Raw genomic sequence first — 19040 nt, 5'->3', positions numbered from 1 at the left:
TTTTTTTTTTTTTTTTTTTAAACACACTTGTCTGACTCATAATATAAACTGAAGGTCATCACACTTCAATTAAATAGTTTTTTTTGGTGTTTAGTACAAACATGTAGTACACATACTTACTTTTCAGTAGTTTTGTACAATTTTGATTAACACAGGAAAAAGCCCGACCTCACTCTTTGTATCTTACTTGGCAAGTTCAATATGGAGATTGCGTTTAGAGCTGGAAAGACAAGCTCCAGTTTAAACTTTGGAAAACAACATTTCAATTTGTTTTTTTTCCACGTCTGCTTCCCCCTTGTTGCTCACCAACAGCTGAGGAACGACTTTAATAGAGACGGAGGAGAGGGAAATGAGAGCCAACCTCAAAGCAAACACTTCACGTCACTGAACACCTGCTTTGGCCTTTTGGTTCCGTGGGAGAAAACGCACTGAGGTTGCACTTTAGCACATAACTGCCCTGTTTGTTTGGTGCACTCACCACAGACAACAATAGCCAAGTGTCTCTCTGGGCTTGAAGAGGCGTGGGTGGGTTTATTTAAGAATTTGGAAATCTGTTTATCTTACCTGTCAGTTATCCGGCTTCAGGTGGCTGTCGGCCAAATGTGGAGTCATTATGTTAAAACTTTGTAATCACAGTGTTTTTATGAAATACAAAGGTTGCGCTCGGTATTTATTGCGTTTTCATGGGCACTTCTGTAAACATCATGGGCATTTACATGTTCAAATATGACACAACAATCAGTTTCCAGGGCATTTTTGATAAAACAGTCAAGCAGAGCACTTGTTAGTGACCTGTGTAGGAGGATAAATGCTTTTTCTTACATGATAATCCTTTCAGCCTCTACACCTGACAAGAAACCTTCCTCGCAGCCAGTTTAGTACCATCATGCATTAGACTGAAGAAATACCTTAAGAAGCAAAGGTGCTATCTACAGTAGTACTGAAATCGCAGGTACTATGAATTACAGAAAAAGCACGAAAAGAATAGTCACATATGGGAGAAAACATGTATATTTTAATTGCCGGGCTTAGTTGTTTTTACTGTATATTTCTTATACTTTTAAGGATTAAACAATATGTTATGCCAATTTTAGGGGTGTTGGTGAGATTTCATTTTTATTTCATTTTGTCTTTTTTAACTTTATAAAGAGCATGGTTTATTCTTCCCACTGCTTCCAGTCTGTATGCTAAGCTAAAATTCTTATCTCCTGTAGCCTCATATTGAGAGCACAGACATGAAAACAGTGTCCGTATTCTCATTCAGCTCTTGACTGGAAAGCAAATGAGCATATTTCTCACCAAAATTACGTCTTTCATTAGAGCTAAAAACAAAAAGAATAAGTGGATTGTCAACTTTACAATGGTCCTTGAAGTAATCATGTGTGGTTTGGTGTTGAGTCTTGAGCATTTCTGAGTTGTGAGTTGGTTTTATTTTTTTTTTTTGCCACATGTCACAAATAAACTGTTTGCACCAGACTCTGTGAAAGATAAAAAATCAGTGCTACTGAGAAATCATTTATATCGTCGCTGCGGCAAGCCGTCATTTGACAAACAATCAGGTAGCTGCAGGCTGTGCTTACATAAAGCTAAAAAGTGTGTTTAAAGTTCTCCGACATCTAAGCCAGAAGACATAGAAGTTATGTTACAATGACCAACATTGTCCAGAGATGAGTAAATTAATACTGAGGAAATGAGCGTATTTGCTTTCTGTCCAAGAGTTAGATCAGTATCTGTACGCTCAGTTAGTATCTATACGCTAAATTGAAGCTTTTGCTAGTAGCCAGTTAGCATAGCTTGGCACAGCACATGACAGCAGAGAATAGCTAGCGTCGCTCTGTCTAAAGGTGTGTTAACTTTGTTTTTCTTTTCTAATCCATGCCTAAACAAAAGCGTGTCGATGACGGCTTATGATTTATGGGTGGTTACATGCCAAAACGTCTCCAGAGTTTTGTCATCACTGGGAGCTTACCAACATCATGGTGACGTATTGTACAAACAAGATACCTCATAAGGTGTTAGCTAGTGACCGTGAAAGGGACTGAATGGTGGATTTTATCAGTTTTTGAGCAGGATAGCTGTTTCACTCAGTTTCCAGTTTTTGCGCTTAAGCTAGGCTAACTGGCTGCTGGCGGTCGTCATATTTTCCATACAGACATGAGAGGCTCTCTTTATTTCTTTAGAACAGACATGCATTAGCTGTGGTGACGTGGTTAGCAGAGGGCACTTAGTCAGGAATGTATTTTTGTAACATATTAAGTTCTGTTCTGCATTGTTGTTGTTGTCTTCATATTTTCTGTTCTAGTTGAATTGTCCGACTAAGTTTTTAGCCCACCTGTTATCACAGGCCCCTCTCACACTGCATATGGAAGTAGTTAGCATTATAAAAGACTCCTCCGGACAAAGCATTTGAATAAATTTGTGGGTTGAAGTCAGTGTGCGACTTTTTTCTCATAGTCGCACGGACTGGAAAAAAACGTTCAAGCTGGAAGCACCAAGGAGAATAGGTAATGTGTGTGTGTGTGTATGTGTGCGTGTGTGTGTGTGTGTGTGTGTGTGTGTTTATGCATCCACCCTTTCTTCTGTTTCCTTGAGACCACATTTCAGCCTCACTGACCCTGCATCCTGTTATAGCTCAGGGTATTTTAGTGTTTTCACACGGTGGTGCGAAAACAGCAGCATTTATAACAACCTCCAGTGTTTGCCACCAGCCTTAGTTACTGGAAATCCTGGGGTTGAGTGAACTTACTGTAACAGCACACCTGCCACAAACTCGCTCACACACAAGCATGAAACAGATCAACAACAGGGTGAAAAACAAGTTTATGACAACATTTTGCCACCCGCAAACCCTTTGGCCCCAGGCCAGAACTGCCCGGGGCCAAACCACAGAGTCCTGACATACAGCATGAGGCTGTCTGTTGTCTCTCCCCCATGTTACTCACTGCCCTCTCTGGCTCTGTGATTGGAGGAACCAGGGAGCAGACAGCTCCTCCTGAAGGCACCCACCTGTGGCATATCAGCCTCGAGGGGAGGGGCAGGACTTGACCGACTCTGGTGAGTCAGGCATTACTGGTGTGGCCATTGTCAAGTTGAGACATCTATGGGATTTGCTGGTTGCATCATTTGCAAGTTTGAAGACACTTGCATTGGCATATCTGCCTGAACGTCTACGTAAAACAGCACTTTATAGAGTGATGAAGCAATTTTTGACTCCACGTTCTCTTGGTGTTTTTGTGTTTAAGTATGGAAAACGAGACAAGGAAAAACACTCAAGGAAAAAAGTTTTCTTTACTCAGTTCGTTCCAGAAGCGTTTGCATTTTGTTGACCTTTCTGTGAAAGACCTTCACACGATCAAAAAATATAATTCTCAGCAGACTCCACAGAAACCTTTTGTTTGTGTGTTTTTGCACACTTTCCAGTGATAAATAAATAGCTTAACTAGGGAAGGATTTGGCCCTAAAGGGTTGTCTTCACATTTTGACACTCACAGTGCCAAATAAAACATTTCTGCAAAGTTTCATGGGAGATGTTACAACTATTATCCGCACTGTGAAGAGATGGTTGAGATGGAAGAAAATGGACTAAAACTCAGGATCTGAGCAAAGTATTCATCTAAGCAGAGGAGTCCTACCTTCTTTGTACCTTAAATCCCATGAGGATCTTTTTGGTAACTATGTACTCCTTAAAATTGTTCTCACTTTTTGTCCCTTAGCCAGGCACCAAGGTTACCCAAAGCAGGGGAAACTATCCATGGGCACAAGTTCTTCATTGGCTTCGGAGGAAAAGGGGCCAACCAGTGTATCCAGGCTGCCAGACTGGGGGTGAAAACCGCTATGGTGTGCAAGGTATGACACCGCAATTAAGTTGGCAGCCAGATGCTGCTGCTGCGCTCTATGAGTTGGGGTCGCAGTAAGTGTTAGTTTAGATTCTAGCATTATTATGTGTATGTCTGTTGAAAAAGAGGTACCGTTACTTGTCCAACCTTTGGCTTGTCCATGTCTTACTCAGTACAAATAATCAGCCATCAGCTACCATAGCCCACCAACTAGTTAACAACTCCCAAAAACCTTTTAGCTTCGTTCACACTTCAGTCATTTCACAACATCAACTCTTCATGCCTCATTTTCGCTTGATCAATACCATACCGCATGCATACGCCCACCTACGCTTGCGCGCCTTCAAACAAGCCTATTCCCATACCATACAACCCCGAGTCTCCAATCAGTAGGCTCAGTGTGGCCTTTCAACCTGAGCACTAAAGCACCGAAGCCCCACCTCTGTCAGAACAAAGAGGCCCGATCGATAACAACCCAGTGCGGGAGGAGCTCTCCGGGCATGGGGAGAACCCAAAAATAGACACCCGGGCTTGTCAAAAACATCCAAGATGGAAGGCCGCTCTTCAAAGAGAATGGGGCCAAGCAGCCAATACCATCCCAACCCACTATCACAGGCAGCTAGAAGTGCCCGCATTTTGGCACGTTTTTTGGAAAGCGTGGGTTCGAAGTAGGCGCCTCGGGGCAAGGTGGGGACCCCTTCCACAACCCAAAGTAGCTACAGATGTGGACATCCCAGAGCGGATCAGGGGAAGAGGGGAAGGAGGGAAAGAAAACGAAAGCGAGGTGGGCATGAAGAGGCGTGAAGGCGGGGTTATCGTGTCTTCAAGGCTTGGCGCAGCTGGTCGTGTGTTTGCGCGTGTGTGCGCTTGTTGACTTTGTGTGTTCGTTTTTGCACATTTTCGGCGGCGGCACCATGCCAGTATGCTGGCAGGGCACACGAAAATCCAGCCCAACTGAGATTTGAGTATACCACTTTTCAAAAGTTGCCGCTAACCAAGTCTGACCCCGCTTGACACTCTCTTTGTTGTAATCGTTTTGCCTTCAATCTCTTCTAGGTTGGTAAAGACTTCTTTGGAGACAATTACATCCAGAATTTCAAGGACAACGGCGTACACACAGGTAAGACAGACGTTTTTTTACATTACATGCCAAATTGGTTACCATTTCCACATTGCACTGCAAAAAGTTCACATCTAGGACAATGTTTTTTTTTAGTCTGTATTTTGTCAATTCTTTTTAGTTGCTCAGTGCTTGCGGATACACTGGCAGGTTTGCTCAGTTGTTATGGCCAATGATTGTTAAGCCATTCGGCTTTGTTAAAAATAAAGATGCTTTTCAAAAGTTGTGTTCAGAGCACATATCAGATTACAAATGCTTGTGGCCTGTCGTAAGCCAAATGCACTCTAAGCAATTAGTAGGAGTTACTGTGCTGACATTTTGTTTTCCAGAGGTGTGTTTGGTGAAAGTTGGCAAGGTAAAAAAAAACATTTCTTTTCACAGTAAAGACAAATAATGGATGCTTTCAAACCTTACTTTATACCTTTCATCTTTTTTCTTTCTCAGACTTTGTAGGGCAGACCTCTGACGCAGCCACGGGAGCTGCTTCCATCACTGTCAACGATGCAGGTAAATGCTTTTGCTGCTAACCTATACTGCCCTGCTGAGATCCTAAAAGCTCTTTGAGTTGTCGAAATAGTCTCATGTGCGCATACATGGGCTATCTGCACACTCATTTTCTACTACACACACACGCACCAGCACACACAATACACTCAGGCATTCAGTACCGCCATTGACTCACCACTGCTCAAGAGTAATCACTGGCTATACTCACACACACTCAGATACACAAGTGCACCAAACCATTCAGTGTCCACAGGTTCCAGTCTGATCAAATCTCAGCCTTTGCACGTTTAGAGCAATATCTGTCACCTCACAGAAACAACCAGTTGATGTAAATCATCCATCACACATGCATACCTTTTTGGATTTTTACCATTTTTTGTGCCATTTAATACAGCACACAGGTCAGGCCAAAACTGGCTAATTGAGTGAGGAATAATGATTCACAAAACAATGAACACATTGTATTTTGAATTGGTGTGAAAAGGTCAGATAAATCAAAGGTGTTTAGCTTTTTAGTGAAGTGATGAAAAGCAAAGTTCAAGAAGAATAAGGAACAGAGTTACACATCAACCCATTAACCCCAGGGTTTTAAAATTGGGTTTATATTGGAGGTTTCAAGTTGAAGAAATTAGTGCAAGAGTTAATGACATATTACTACAAACACATCAAATGCCCTTCTGCGGTACATTTAAAAGTGACAATGATTTTGTAATATATAAAAAAAATGTTTTCATGGTGCATTGCCGGTTGTAGAAAGTTAGTGAAACATTTTACCTCTTGGCAGCCAAAGTTTGTAAAACTAAAATGTACAGTAAGTCACCGTAGTCTTTTACATAACATGTCATTACATATTTATGGACTTGAGATTTCCCATGGAGTCTCACATTCGTCATAAAGTGGCTATTGCATCCTCACACATCTCTATGGGCGTCCACTGGCAGGTGAGAATGCCATCGTGATCGTGGCTGGTGCCAACATGCTGCTGGGCAGAGAGGAGCTACAGAAAGCTCTTCCAGCCATCAGTCGTGCAAAAGTGCTGGTGTGCCAGCTGGAGATCAGTCCACAGACGTCCTTGGAGGCACTACGCATGGCTCGCGACAACAAAGGTCAGTGTGTGCTGTGTCTGTGTCCATATCACATGTGTAGGTTCCCCTGAATTCGGAACGTACATTTTTCAAAAGTAAAACAGAAAAGAAGTTTGAGAAGTATTATAATTCCACTGTTATATAATACAGAACAGGTGGTTACATTTGCATTCCATTAACTGTGTTTATTTTCACCAACTGTGGTTACTTTGGTCTTTAAAGGCTCAATCAGTTCTTTGTTTGACCAGAGACATCACAGGTATTTATTCACATACATTGTGTGAGTAAAACTTTAAGGTAAAATTAAAGATTATTTATTTTTATTTCAGTTGCTTTTAAATCCTCAAATTATGAGAGTCTTTTCTAGTTGCTGCTATCTCTGCCATGCCATGCCTTCACTTCAGGAAGGCTGCCATGTCATCTGTGTTTATATACAGTCTAAAGCTCCCTTCAGACATACACTCCTTTCCATTCATCTGACAGCGACTGATCTCGTCAGCTTGTGACAGAAGTGCTACTAGATCAAACTTAGTAACATTTACGTATCATTTTCAGCACAGCACCAGCCTGAAGTGCATGCCGTTGCATTAACAGATAGGTATGCACAAAATCTCAACTTACTAAAAGTTGTGTGCAGCAATTTGATGAAGGCTTTTTTCCACATTTCAGCACCAATATTGGTCCAAAAACATGGCCGATAGACACCTTTATTGTTCTCTTTGCCAAACAATTTTGCATCTAATATAAACTGAAAAGCCCCCCCCCAAAAAAAAATAAAATAAAAATACATTGCAGTGATGAAGACAAAGACTAACAGCTCAGATTGTTGCGACTCAAAAACAGTTGTTGTTTCTAGCTGTTTGCAGGAGTCTTTCCTTTGAGTCCATTGCATATTTGCTGCATCAAACAGCAGCAGCATCCATAACATCATCTCACCAGTGAAAGCTTTGATCACATGTATGCACGTGGAACAACATCAGTAGCTTCATTAGTAACTTAAAATTATAAATGATCCCTGACGTGGAGACAGGATGGATCAGAATCTAACAGGAAGTCAAACTGTGTACTTTTCCTCACTTCAGAAAGGTGAACTATCACACACTTAGTCACAGTTTATCAGCTGCAGTTAAGTCATTTGTTACATAGTGAATTTATATTTAGTCTTGTTTATTAGTGCATTAATATTTGCTATACATTGCTCGTTATGGTGCCCAGTCTTGCGTGTATGACAAATACAGTGTGCATATTGTGGCTGAATGAAGCCGCGATGGACATTAACATAAAAGTGACCTATGTCGGAATGACAGAATGCCGTTACTTGAACAGATTGATGAGGCACCAATGTTACATATCCCATGTCTGAAACGGGTTCATGGTTGTGACTTGTAGCTTATGTTGGCTAATGGTAGCTGTGAGATGTTACTGATTTTACTGAGCATGTTTGCTGGCTTTGTGACTCTTCTATTTGGGCTACTGTTAAACTGATATGTTTTACCAGATCATAGAAATCAAATAAAAAGGACCTTACACTGTGCTTCACCATGAGAGTTTGTAAATTCTTCCCTGTGGTCACATTCCAATCACTCTCTGTCTGTGCGCTTCAGCCAAAGAGCTTGTTGGATTGTTAAACACCATCTGAAATCCCCTCCCCCACACCCTTACGATATCAGAATCGAGATGTTGAGCAGGACAAGCACAACCATTTCATTCTTCACTTTTATCAGCTTGTGCGTGTGTTCAACACGATTATGATGTAGGTTTTTTGCCCCGTTTTCAAGTGCGGCCAACAGAAAAACATTTTTTTTCTATGTGGTTGGACAGTTCTTCATACAAACTGTTTTACTTTAATACTCTGATCTTAATTTGACTTTTACAGCAAGCAGCAATTTCCACACAGTAGAATTTGCAGGTGATTTTTCCAAACCTCCATGTACCTTCAGATGATTCTTAAGTTTTATTCGTCCAGCAATGTATCAGCCTGTCTTTTTTAAAGATGCACAAAGCCTTTTTGTGGAATGGAAATTACAGTAGAGGCAGAGAAAATCCTTCTGAATCAGTTCTGTGACTTTGCTTTTTGTATTTCACAGTTACACTTTAATTCACTCTTTAGAAAGAGGCTCCCCACTGACTTGTATCACTTTATCAAGCTAAGTGTGAGATGTGGACTAAAGTAATATTTTCACAAGTGTTTGTTGACCGCCATATCCGTTTCTAAAACAGGATTCATACAGTCCTGCACCAACAGAGCTCCGTTTTATACCACCGCCCTCCCTCTGTCTCTTCCTCCATCTACCTTTCTTTCATAACCAGGTTACTGAGCTAATCATCTTTAACAGCATCCTATTATTAGCAGCCCTCCACGTCATTCGAGACGTCTGGGGAGCCTCTCGCCCCTGTCATCAGAGCCTGTCGTCCATAATCGCTCGCTGCAGGCTGCCAGAACGAACGAGTCGCAGCCATAACCGTGTTGCAGATGGGATACCCAGATGGCCTCGCCGAGCGCCACCCTCTTTCCCCGAGCCCCCCTCCTCAGTGCGTCGACCGTACCACGGGATTAGGCTCGGCATGTGGCACCAGAAGAGAGGCAAGGCGAGCAAAGACGCTTGGCAAAGATGCCACCTCGATGTTGCCGCACCAGAGCATTGCGTAAATAGAGTTCTCTGGAGAGACTGGGTGTTAATGGGTTTGGCGGCTGGGATATAATGACGCGGGGGTGAAGCGCCGCTCAAATTACGCAAATGTCACCATCCAGCCACACGTACTGCGGATGCCAGCTTTTAGAAACATTTGTGAAGATAACTTGTGAAGAAACATTTTTTCCTTCATGTATGTGGTTATATGATGACAAAACATGTGTATATGCAGAATATATCGCGACCTACTATTTAACATTGAGATGTTAATGGAATTACATTAGTTTCTAAGAACTGAGGAAATGGTAGGAGTTGCGTAGTTTCACTCTTTCTTTCTTCTTCCGTTTTCACCCCATCTTCCTCCCCCTCCTCTTCCTTGTCTGCGCAAGAAGCTGCTATTATATTTCTCACCAGATGCAATTAGAGCCTCTTAAAGCCCTTTCACATACTCACTGATGACTCATTTCTTTTGTGTGTGCGTGTGTGTGTGTGTGCATGCATGTGAGAGTGTGTGAGTGATCTCTGTCTTACTCGGTTTTCCCTCTGCCCTTGTTTTCCATCCACCTTTCCTCCTAAATCACCCACAGCAACAAACTGCTATATATTTTTTTTTTTTTTACTGTCTAAAACTCTTCTGGCTGCTCTTCCAGCACATGTGCGACCAGACTTTGAACCGAGCAGCATAAAAGCCCAGAGTCATGACACACACGCACACACGCTCAGCTGCCAGACGTGACTCAGTATGCACACATCCCGGTATTACAACATCTGTCCCAGCAGATGTGAGCGTACGTGTGCGTTCGTGTGTGTGCGCTGGAGTGTGTTTGTGTGCTTTCACTAACACCTGGAGAGCAAAAACAAAGAAACCTGAGACAGACACGCCGCTTTATGTGACGTCCAGAGTGGCAACTCAACACAGTCGGTGAGGCGGATTTCTTCATGCATCAGTGTATCAGGGATTTCACTCAAGCTGCTCCTGTGTGCATATTGATAACTTTCTATCCTCAGCAGTCTTCCAGTTGCTTATTGCATGTATACTTAATGAGGACAGGGCCTGTGCATTGACATCAGCACTGAAGTGACATGCTTGACGCAAACACTGATACTAGCTAAGGGGAAGATGTCGTTTATATCTGTCCTGTTCATGGCTACAAATGATAATTTGATTATTGACAATAGCCTCAGTAAGACGACAGCGAGAGTAATCATTTTACATAATTAAACAATGCTGTTTATCCTGTTTACATGCCGTACAGTACACAGTTAGCGCTTCACGTGATGTTGTGACTGAAAGCTGTCTGCTAATGAAATTGAAGACCTCCACATGTGTTCCAACAATTACTCCAGTTAACAGCCTAATTGAGCTTATACAATCAGCGTAGTGTTTACATGTGTCTTACATTGCTGGGGCCCAATTACAGTCACGTGTCAGATATGCGTGTGAACTTCTGAGGAACACTGAATAAACGCGACAAGAGAGAGGAGAATAAACTGCTGATTGCTGGTATAAGTGGAAGAGAGGGAGTGAGTTGTAGAATGGAGTGGGTGGCATAAGAATTGACTGTATTATATTGTCAATAAACACCCTTTTATATTGATACATGAATCAAAATTCAAGATTGTTTTCGCAAAGAAGAACGAAGTTATCACTGGAAACAAATGATCTTCAGAAACTCCTAGGTAGACCAAGGAGAAAGGGTAAATTAAACGCCTTAATTTCAGGGCTCTAAGTTAAATTAAACAAAACTAAGACTTGCTGAAATACGAGTCTCAGAAAAAATGTAAACAATATAGTCAAACCGTCTTTCCTTCCACTCTCTTTTGCATCTTCTGTTCCTGACAAAACAGTAACTCTCATCTTACGGATGAGACATGGACACAGTCATGTCATAAGTTTTCTAAAAAAATATTCATAATAATAATAATAAGCCACTAGAACCCTTTGTCATTAAGCACATGACGACTGATGCTGTCCTACACAACTGCTAGAAGTCACTTTGCAGGAAAATGGTATGTACGATACTGTATAAATTATAACAAACATAGAGTCCAGTGTATAAACAAACCTTTAGTTCTCCTTGATACGGTGCAAACAGATTAAAGTAATGTACTTGAAAAACTCTACCAGAACAATCAGCTTTTTCAGATATTTATTCAAAAAAAAGAATCTAAGGCTACCTTCCCTCTAGCAGAAATAATATCTTGTAGGTGTTTGCATAATTCTTTTTTACCAGCCTTTGACATCACCTTGTTAAAATGTGTGACCACTCCTTCAGACAGAATTCCTGCAGTTGCAAGATTTTTTGCGGGTTTTCTTGCATGTACTGCCTCTTTTAAATCCTTCCAAAACACTTTAATGCGATTCAGATCTGACTTTGACGAGGCCATTCTATAACCCTCCATTTCTTCTGTCTGAGTCATTACTTAGTGGATCTGTCTTGTGTGTTTAAGATTATCATCCTGTTGAAAGGTCCACTTCTGGTTCAACCGCACCGTCTGTACAGATGGCCTTAGATTATCTGCAAACACTCTCTAATATGATTCAGAAATCATAGTTGAATCAGTAACTGCATCCTGCCTGGTCTCTGAGGCAGCAAAGCACCTCCAAGCTATACCATTTCCTTTACCATCTTTCCCAGTTGGTTTGAAGTTCTCTGCCTGAAGAGTTGTCTTTGGTCTGCACCAAACATGTCCACTGTTACTGTGGTCAAACATCTGTGTCTTTGATTCTTCTGTCCAGATCACATTATTACAGGGTATGGTGTTTATGTTCACTGGCAATCTGTAGTTTTGCTCTAAATTCCTTTTTACGCAGCAAAGGCTTCTTCAAGGCACACATCATATGTAGATGAGATTTGTCCGACCTCTTTCTGATTGTCGACACGTCCAGCTTGACACCATCAGCTGCAGAGTTACCTGTAGATTCTGAGATGAACTTGTTCTTCTTTTCATTAAATGGTTGGACTGAGTTTGCCAGGGTGTCTAGTCTGAGACAATCTGGCAGTTATTTGAAATCTACACCACTTGGAGATGATTTTCATTACAATGGGATGGTTTATTTCAAATCATTTTAAATCCCTTGCCAGACGCATAAGCATCCTCACCCTTTTTTATGAAGCCTTGAAGAGAGCTCTTTAGATCTTGGCAGGATGACACCACATACTTGAATAGCAAAGAGAGAACAGCAGGCTTTGTCAGAGGTTTAAATAGGACAGGTTCTACCCGTCACTCCTTAAGGTGGTTCTAATGATTGGCACCTAATCTAACAACCCAGATTGTAATTTGATGGTATGATGAATGTTTAATTACTTTTTCCATGTGACTGGCCTGTTTGAGTGAATTAGGACTTTATTCGTAGGCACTGTTTCAAAGATAATCAACTGTTTGCTTGTTCAAATACGTTGGAAAAGTCAACCATGCCCATAGGAAGTACTTCGTTTTTCACACAACGGGTTGTTCTTTTTATGAGGACAATTTTTAAGACTGATAGCTTGAGACACCTGTTTTTTTTAATCTGACACATCAAAGATTTCAGTCATCCAATGACAGTAACCTCTCAGGGTCAAAAATGGTCACCACCTACATCATAAGCCTCTCTCATTCTATGTTTTTCTTATGCAAAAGACCAAAACCAACAAAGACTTGGCCTAACTGACAGCTGCAATAGCGATCCATAGTTGTACATAGCTATTAAGACACAACAGTGTTACACACTAGCTGACAACACACCGTTACAACATGCAATCTATTTGCAGACCCATACACACTGCCCTGCTGTATATACTCGCTAGAGCACCAAATGTTTAGTAAATCCTAAACAGAAACAGAAAATAACCACTAACAAGTGCACTGTTTTCTTCTGTTTGACAAGCATTTCTTCCAAACTACAGTTATCAGTTGTTTTAGGAATTCACTTAAATATTCTCACTCACCGTGGAGCTGTATAGCTGGTTGGACTTTTACAGTTCAAAGCCTTGGACCCCTCATGTTGAAACCTTCAATCCTCCTTAAAGACGGTAGTTAGAGGTTTTACATTTTGAACCGTTTCTTAAAGATTTACGTCTTCAAAAGGATCTAATGGGTTTGCAGCTGAATGGCACAGACTGTGTAGGGAAGTTGGAAACTTTTAAGAGACAGACTAAGACGTTTATTCAAGGATCCCTGCATGTGAAATTGATTGAGCGCTTGGCCTCTGCACTTTGTTTGTGTGGAGAACAAAATAAGTACAATTTTGAAGCGGCTCCAAGCTGCAGGCAACAGAATAACTTAAGTGCAATAATAAAAAACAAAAAACTGTGCTATTAATGCTATTTTTGTTATTGACATGCCATCAATTGATGCTGTGACTATAAGCAGCTCGTATTAGTTTGAAAGTTGGTGGTTTTTATAGTAGGGAAGCTGTTGAAAAGCAGGAGCATTTACTTAGTGATTGATACAGGAACATATGTCTTATTTTTTAAAGTTTCATCGTCCTTTAAGTGATGATATTTAAAAGAACAAGACGAATTTGGAACTGTATTTTTATCAGAAAGAAGAGAGGCTAGACAGAAGACAGAGATCCTTCCTTTTACGTAAATCCGAGGCATCACATTTCAGAGATCTCGCACTTGTCTTGGAAACCAAAGTGATGGAAACTGAGGTGCAATTGAGTTGAGAGAGAGAGAGAGAAGAGTCGGAAAGAGCCCGGTGTCACTTTTCTGTGATATGGCCTTGGCTCACGTGGGTATACATACAGTACAGTATGAGTCTGTGTGTTGAAAAAGAGACAGAGACATTATTTCCACTTTTACTCGCGAGCAGCCCAGCATCCACCTCAAAGCGCCAGGTGGCCAAAGCCCTGCGCAAACCCACGCAGCTGCTCTCTTATGTGCCCACGCAAACACACACACACACACACACACACACACAGCAACTAGACACACACTTTTGCACAACAGACTTTGATGTCACCAACGCTGAACATATATTTCCCTCAGACACACACACACACTTGCATGAGGCTTTATTTTGTACACAGAGATATCAGAATTAATCGCTTCGTCAAGCTGGGCTTATCCTCACACATACACAGAAATCATGGTATTAGATGCATTAATGCTCCCTGCTCATGAATATGCATTAGACAGTGATGTGCAACACGTACAGAGGATTACTTCTGACAAACACTCCCGCTCTCTCTCGCTCTCTTGTGCTCCTTAACACACAGAAAGGGTCACAACTCATCTCACCCACACACTGACACACATATATACAGTTATATGTATGCCTCATGTGGAATCTTTTCCACACACACACACACACTCCTGCAGGGGTTACAGCGCACCACAGAATGCTATAGGATATGAGGTCTTTCCACAAGGGCTTTTGTTTTTTCCAGGGAATGCTAATTGAATTGTTTAAAAAGTGGCTTTTTATAGAAGCTTATCCACTTGAGCTTTGCTTTAGAGAGCAATCCTCAGCGGTAGCCTGGTAGCCTTTGTTCCTATTGAAAGTTTAATTAAGGTATTGCCAGATCTTGGCAGTCAGACTCAGAAATGGAAAAGAAACATCAATTGTAAAATGTGTCACTGAGGCACAATGTCAAAAATGGTATCCTTTTGAATGCAAGCTGACAGCTATAACTGGGCGCATTATTGAGAACAATTCCATTTTTTAAGCCTTGTTAATGATTGCATGTTATGCTGAGTGTCCTGCAGATTATGATGTTTGACACTGCGGTTTATTAAAATGGATCACTGCTTGGTTTCTTGTTACAGCGAAGACAATATTCAACCCAGCGCCGGCCATTCCTGACTTGGATCCAGATTTCTACAAAGTCTCTGATGTGTTCTGCTGTAATGAGTCTGAGGTGATGAATCACACACACTCGTACAGACACTCACGCAAACAGTATTTATCACAGCAGCATTTATGCTTCCTCACACAATACCTTTGCGTGTCTCACACGCTCGCATTACGAGGCCAAGAGGAAACTGAAACTAGTTTTACACAGCGAAACTGAGGAAATTGAATTGACCAGCTCTCAACAACGGATTTCATTAGCTGTATCCAACTAATTTATTAAAGCTCGAGTATGCAGTGTATTTCAGAGGGATTTTTGTTATGTTTGCTATGTTTACATCTCCACAGCAATCAATTCATTAAATGCTTTGATAATGAAAAGGAAAAAAATCTAGTATCTGTGGCAGTCACAGGCCTTAAAAAACCTGTCCAATGATGGCATTTGGTACACTGAAGGTGACTGAATGGCCATTTTGCCCGCCAAACTATGTACCTGCAAACACCGAAGTCTTCCATAATGCTGTATAGACACATTCTTAGAGGAAGCAAGCAATAACAGCAGTTGCAGACAAAGTGAACCCACATTTTACAGCCCACTGAAACCTACAAGATCTGCTAAACCTGCCTGATTAGCACGTCCGTTTTTGTATTTGTGCGTCTTCGTGTGGTCTTTGTGGTTGGCACCCTCATTCAGTTTCATGAGAATATTTACACATATGTTCACCACCAGCCTGTATTGCAGCTTCAACGTGAGCTGGTGTCTTTTTATGGTACTTGTCTTATGTCTGTCTATACTGGCTGTATGAAAGGTTTTACAAATGTGGGGATGTAGCCTATTTGTGGGTTTTTTAGACATCAGGCACTCTGTTCCTACCAAACGCTCTCTAATGTCGATTAGTCCTTTAGTGGTACTCAGAAGGCAAACATTCACGTGTTTTGGAGGAGTGGTTATGGAGGGAGCCATGCCAGGAGAGGGTGTGATTTTTTTCAGTTGCATGCTTTAAAAATCTAGCTTAGTCTTGCTGTTTCTACAGTCTTGTATACACTAGCTTTAAGCTAAAATTGCTCCACGAATACCATCAAAGTCCATCAAGGCAAGTCTCTCCACCCAGCCGCCATCTTTGTAAATGGGGGTGGAGCTATAACTGCAATTTCATTTCTCACTGGGACATAAAAACTAGATCACCAGTCAAATTTGATAAAAAGTCTTCTTATTTACTCTTTTTATGTTTTTTGTGATTTTTTTCGAAAATTGGGGTTTGGGGTGGTGCAGCAACCCAACTGGTTGGATGTTTCCGCTTTTTGAGTGGAAGGGGCAGGTCATACATGAGTCATACATCTTTTGAAAGTACAGAATTCCCCCATAGATTTGTATTTAGGATTATTTAGGTGACGAGTCTCTTCCTTATAACGCCGGTTCCTTCTCCAGCTGACTTCTCGTTGCTTCCATCTTATTCAAACAAGTGCTGTGTAAAGTCACTACATACTACATACATGACATTAAGTGAAAATGCTCAAGTTCAATGCCCGTGGCACAAAGTTCTCATTGATTTATTGGTATTAAAAAAAAAGATTTTTATTTTGCTTCTTTTTTCATTGCTTGATTGTAGCAATGTACTAAATGTGTCTTCTCAATATTTACATTCTTTGGATGCTGTACATTATAGAGCCCTGTGAACCCCTGTCTTCTACATCCCACAGATTAAAGCCCTAGATTACATTTATCGATAAAACATCGCTGGGTTACAGCCACCTTACTTATGCAAATACACTGCCGTGTAATGCCTCTTAAAGCTGAAGTAGGCAGTGGGGGTTTTTGTTTGTTTGTTTGCCATCACTGGGGAAAATTCCATACTAACATTTAGGAAAACATTTAGGATTCACTTAGAGGAAACTAGACTTTTACACCTTGTCCTGGCTCTGTTTTTAGCTTTTAGAAGCTATGACAAAGAGTTTGGCCAACCTCTGGGCTTTTCATCAATCAAATGAAATATAATGAATAGGGCAATAGTTTAGACAGATGAATTTTACTAATAAGAAGTCATTTAAAACTTGATGAAGCCAAAGATGTATTTTTATTTGTTTTGCCTTTTTTTTTTAGGTTTCTGCCTGCTCCAGCTTTAAAGTGTAGGTAAAAGGCCTTCTATGTATGCTGCACCTTCTGCCTGAAATCTTTTGCAGCTTGATTTAAAATGTAAAAGCCTGATTCCTATTCAGGAAGTGAAATAACTGCTGTAAATCTTAAGTAAAAATTTAACAAACAAACAAGCAAAAAACACAATAAACTTCCCAAGGCCTAGTTTTAACAAGGGTTTTGTAACCTAACTTGGAACCTCACAAATTAATACAGTCAGTTCATGCTTTGAGCCCTAGTTTTAAATGCAACGCTTGGTTGGTAATAAGCAAGTTTGCTGCCTTATGTTAGAGCAGACAAATGCTCATATATGGCCATTCCTTCCACCTTTGCTCTGCTGTTTTTGGTTTTGGAAATGCTCGAGAAAAAAAAAACAAACATCCTGATTCATGCACACAGTCGGTTAACTGATGACTGATGAATTCAGCAGATGTCCAAAAGCATTAGAAGAAAGGAAAAGATGACTGGTTTAAGACGTTATCAGCTCCCACACATAAGCACACCTTTTCACAGTGATTCAACTGTACCTCCTGGGTCATGACCCCCGCCGGCACATCAATAACCCCACTGCAGCCTTTAGCCATTCATGTACACTCTGTGGTATGAAGAGGAGAATAAGTATGTCTTCACTCTTTTACTGTAAAAACTATGTCATGGAGTCTTATGTCTCGGCTGTCAGGTGATGACAGATGAGCGACAGGGGCAGGCATAGATGGGAATGGCAGTAAAAACAACAGGGCAGATGTGCTCTTTGGCTGAGTCAGTCACCCCTCCAGGGGTAACGTGGATGTAAGTTTGCCTGGGAGCCTTTATTTGATGTGGTGGTGCAGGGCGGAGAAGCGCTGTATCCAGGTGTGGGAACATGAAAGGGAGAGTTGACGAAAGCGTTACATGTCTTATCTCTTTTTTCAAGGGTGTCAGGTCATAGAGGTACAGTCATGTTATATATTATGCAGTATGCAGGGGTGGAAAGAGCACCAAAATATCCCACCCAGGGGCAGGTATCTGTAATTTTGCAAGCTTTATTTAAGCAGAAGCAAAATTTTTGAAAAGGAAATTCAAAATCGGCTATATGTATATAAATATATAATTTAAATTAAAATGCATATAGATTTAAAAACATGAAATTTTTTACTATTCATGCAATGTAAAAAGTTAAAGAGGACAGTGTTTAACACTCTGTTTTGTGCTATCACACTTTATTGTCAGGGCTACATTGTTAAAACCAACGCCACGATGAAACATCATGCAGGAATTTAGTTCAACTGAATCATCTTTTCTACCCATGTATATAAGCTTTGTTCATTTTTTGTTAATTTAAATGTCTAGCTTTTGTTTTCAGACCGCAACAAATGAACAACTGGAGAGTTCAGTTAACTCATGAAAAGAAGCTTACAGATAATAAAACTAGTACATTAGCAGAGTTCCCAGCATGCATTGTTAGAGTTAAAACCTCAAACACAGAAGAAAACAAACATGATGGAAACTTCCTGTGTCTTCAATACATGTTAAATTAAGTCCAGATTGTTTCTTTCCAAAGTAATGAGCGATTTTAAACATGACAAAGGTTAGTATGAAAGTCCCCATCCCCTGAACTGAGGCAGCTGAGTCAGCTTAATATATTAGGTTACTTGAACTTGTTTTCTCAAGTTTCAAGTTTCACAATTTCTTTTCAACTAATGAAGTCTAAGTGCAATTTACTCACATATATTTTAAATAAAACATATGTATAAAAGTTTTTCTACTATGAAAAAATGTTTTTTTTTAGAGTTGTTGATTATTGTGAGAAATGTTGTTGCACAAGTTATTACATATGTGACTGAAGCACATTCCTATTGTATTACATTTAAGACAGTTTTTAATCTGGACTTCACTTATTGCTTCCTAAGATGTTTTATTTATTTTCGGCAATAATTTTAATGAACCAGTAAATTTCAAGGTTCA

The 19040-nt window shown here is 40.6% G+C and overlaps 1 protein-coding gene across 1 annotated transcript in view; it reads left to right on the top strand.

Moving 5' to 3' along the window:
• rbks (ribokinase) overlaps positions 1 to 19040 on the top strand; it is a 40833-nt gene that overhangs the window by 8932 nt on the left and 12861 nt on the right. Inside the window, exons 3-7 of the mRNA XM_008297068.1 lie at positions 3714 to 3846; positions 4893 to 4956; positions 5401 to 5463; positions 6405 to 6569; positions 14938 to 15029. Of these exons, the coding sequence (XP_008295290.1) occupies positions 3714 to 3846; positions 4893 to 4956; positions 5401 to 5463; positions 6405 to 6569; positions 14938 to 15029 (517 nt within the window). The remainder of the gene's footprint in view (positions 1 to 3713; positions 3847 to 4892; positions 4957 to 5400; positions 5464 to 6404; positions 6570 to 14937; positions 15030 to 19040) is intronic.

The sequence above is a fragment of the Stegastes partitus genome, unplaced genomic scaffold (assembly GCF_000690725.1).
Source record: "Stegastes partitus isolate 25-593 unplaced genomic scaffold, Stegastes_partitus-1.0.2 Scaffold1182, whole genome shotgun sequence".
NCBI classification, from domain to species: domain Eukaryota; kingdom Metazoa; phylum Chordata; class Actinopteri; family Pomacentridae; genus Stegastes; species Stegastes partitus.
The sequence above is the reverse complement of the archived record's forward strand: the minus strand, read 5'-3'. Positions and strand labels throughout refer to the sequence as shown.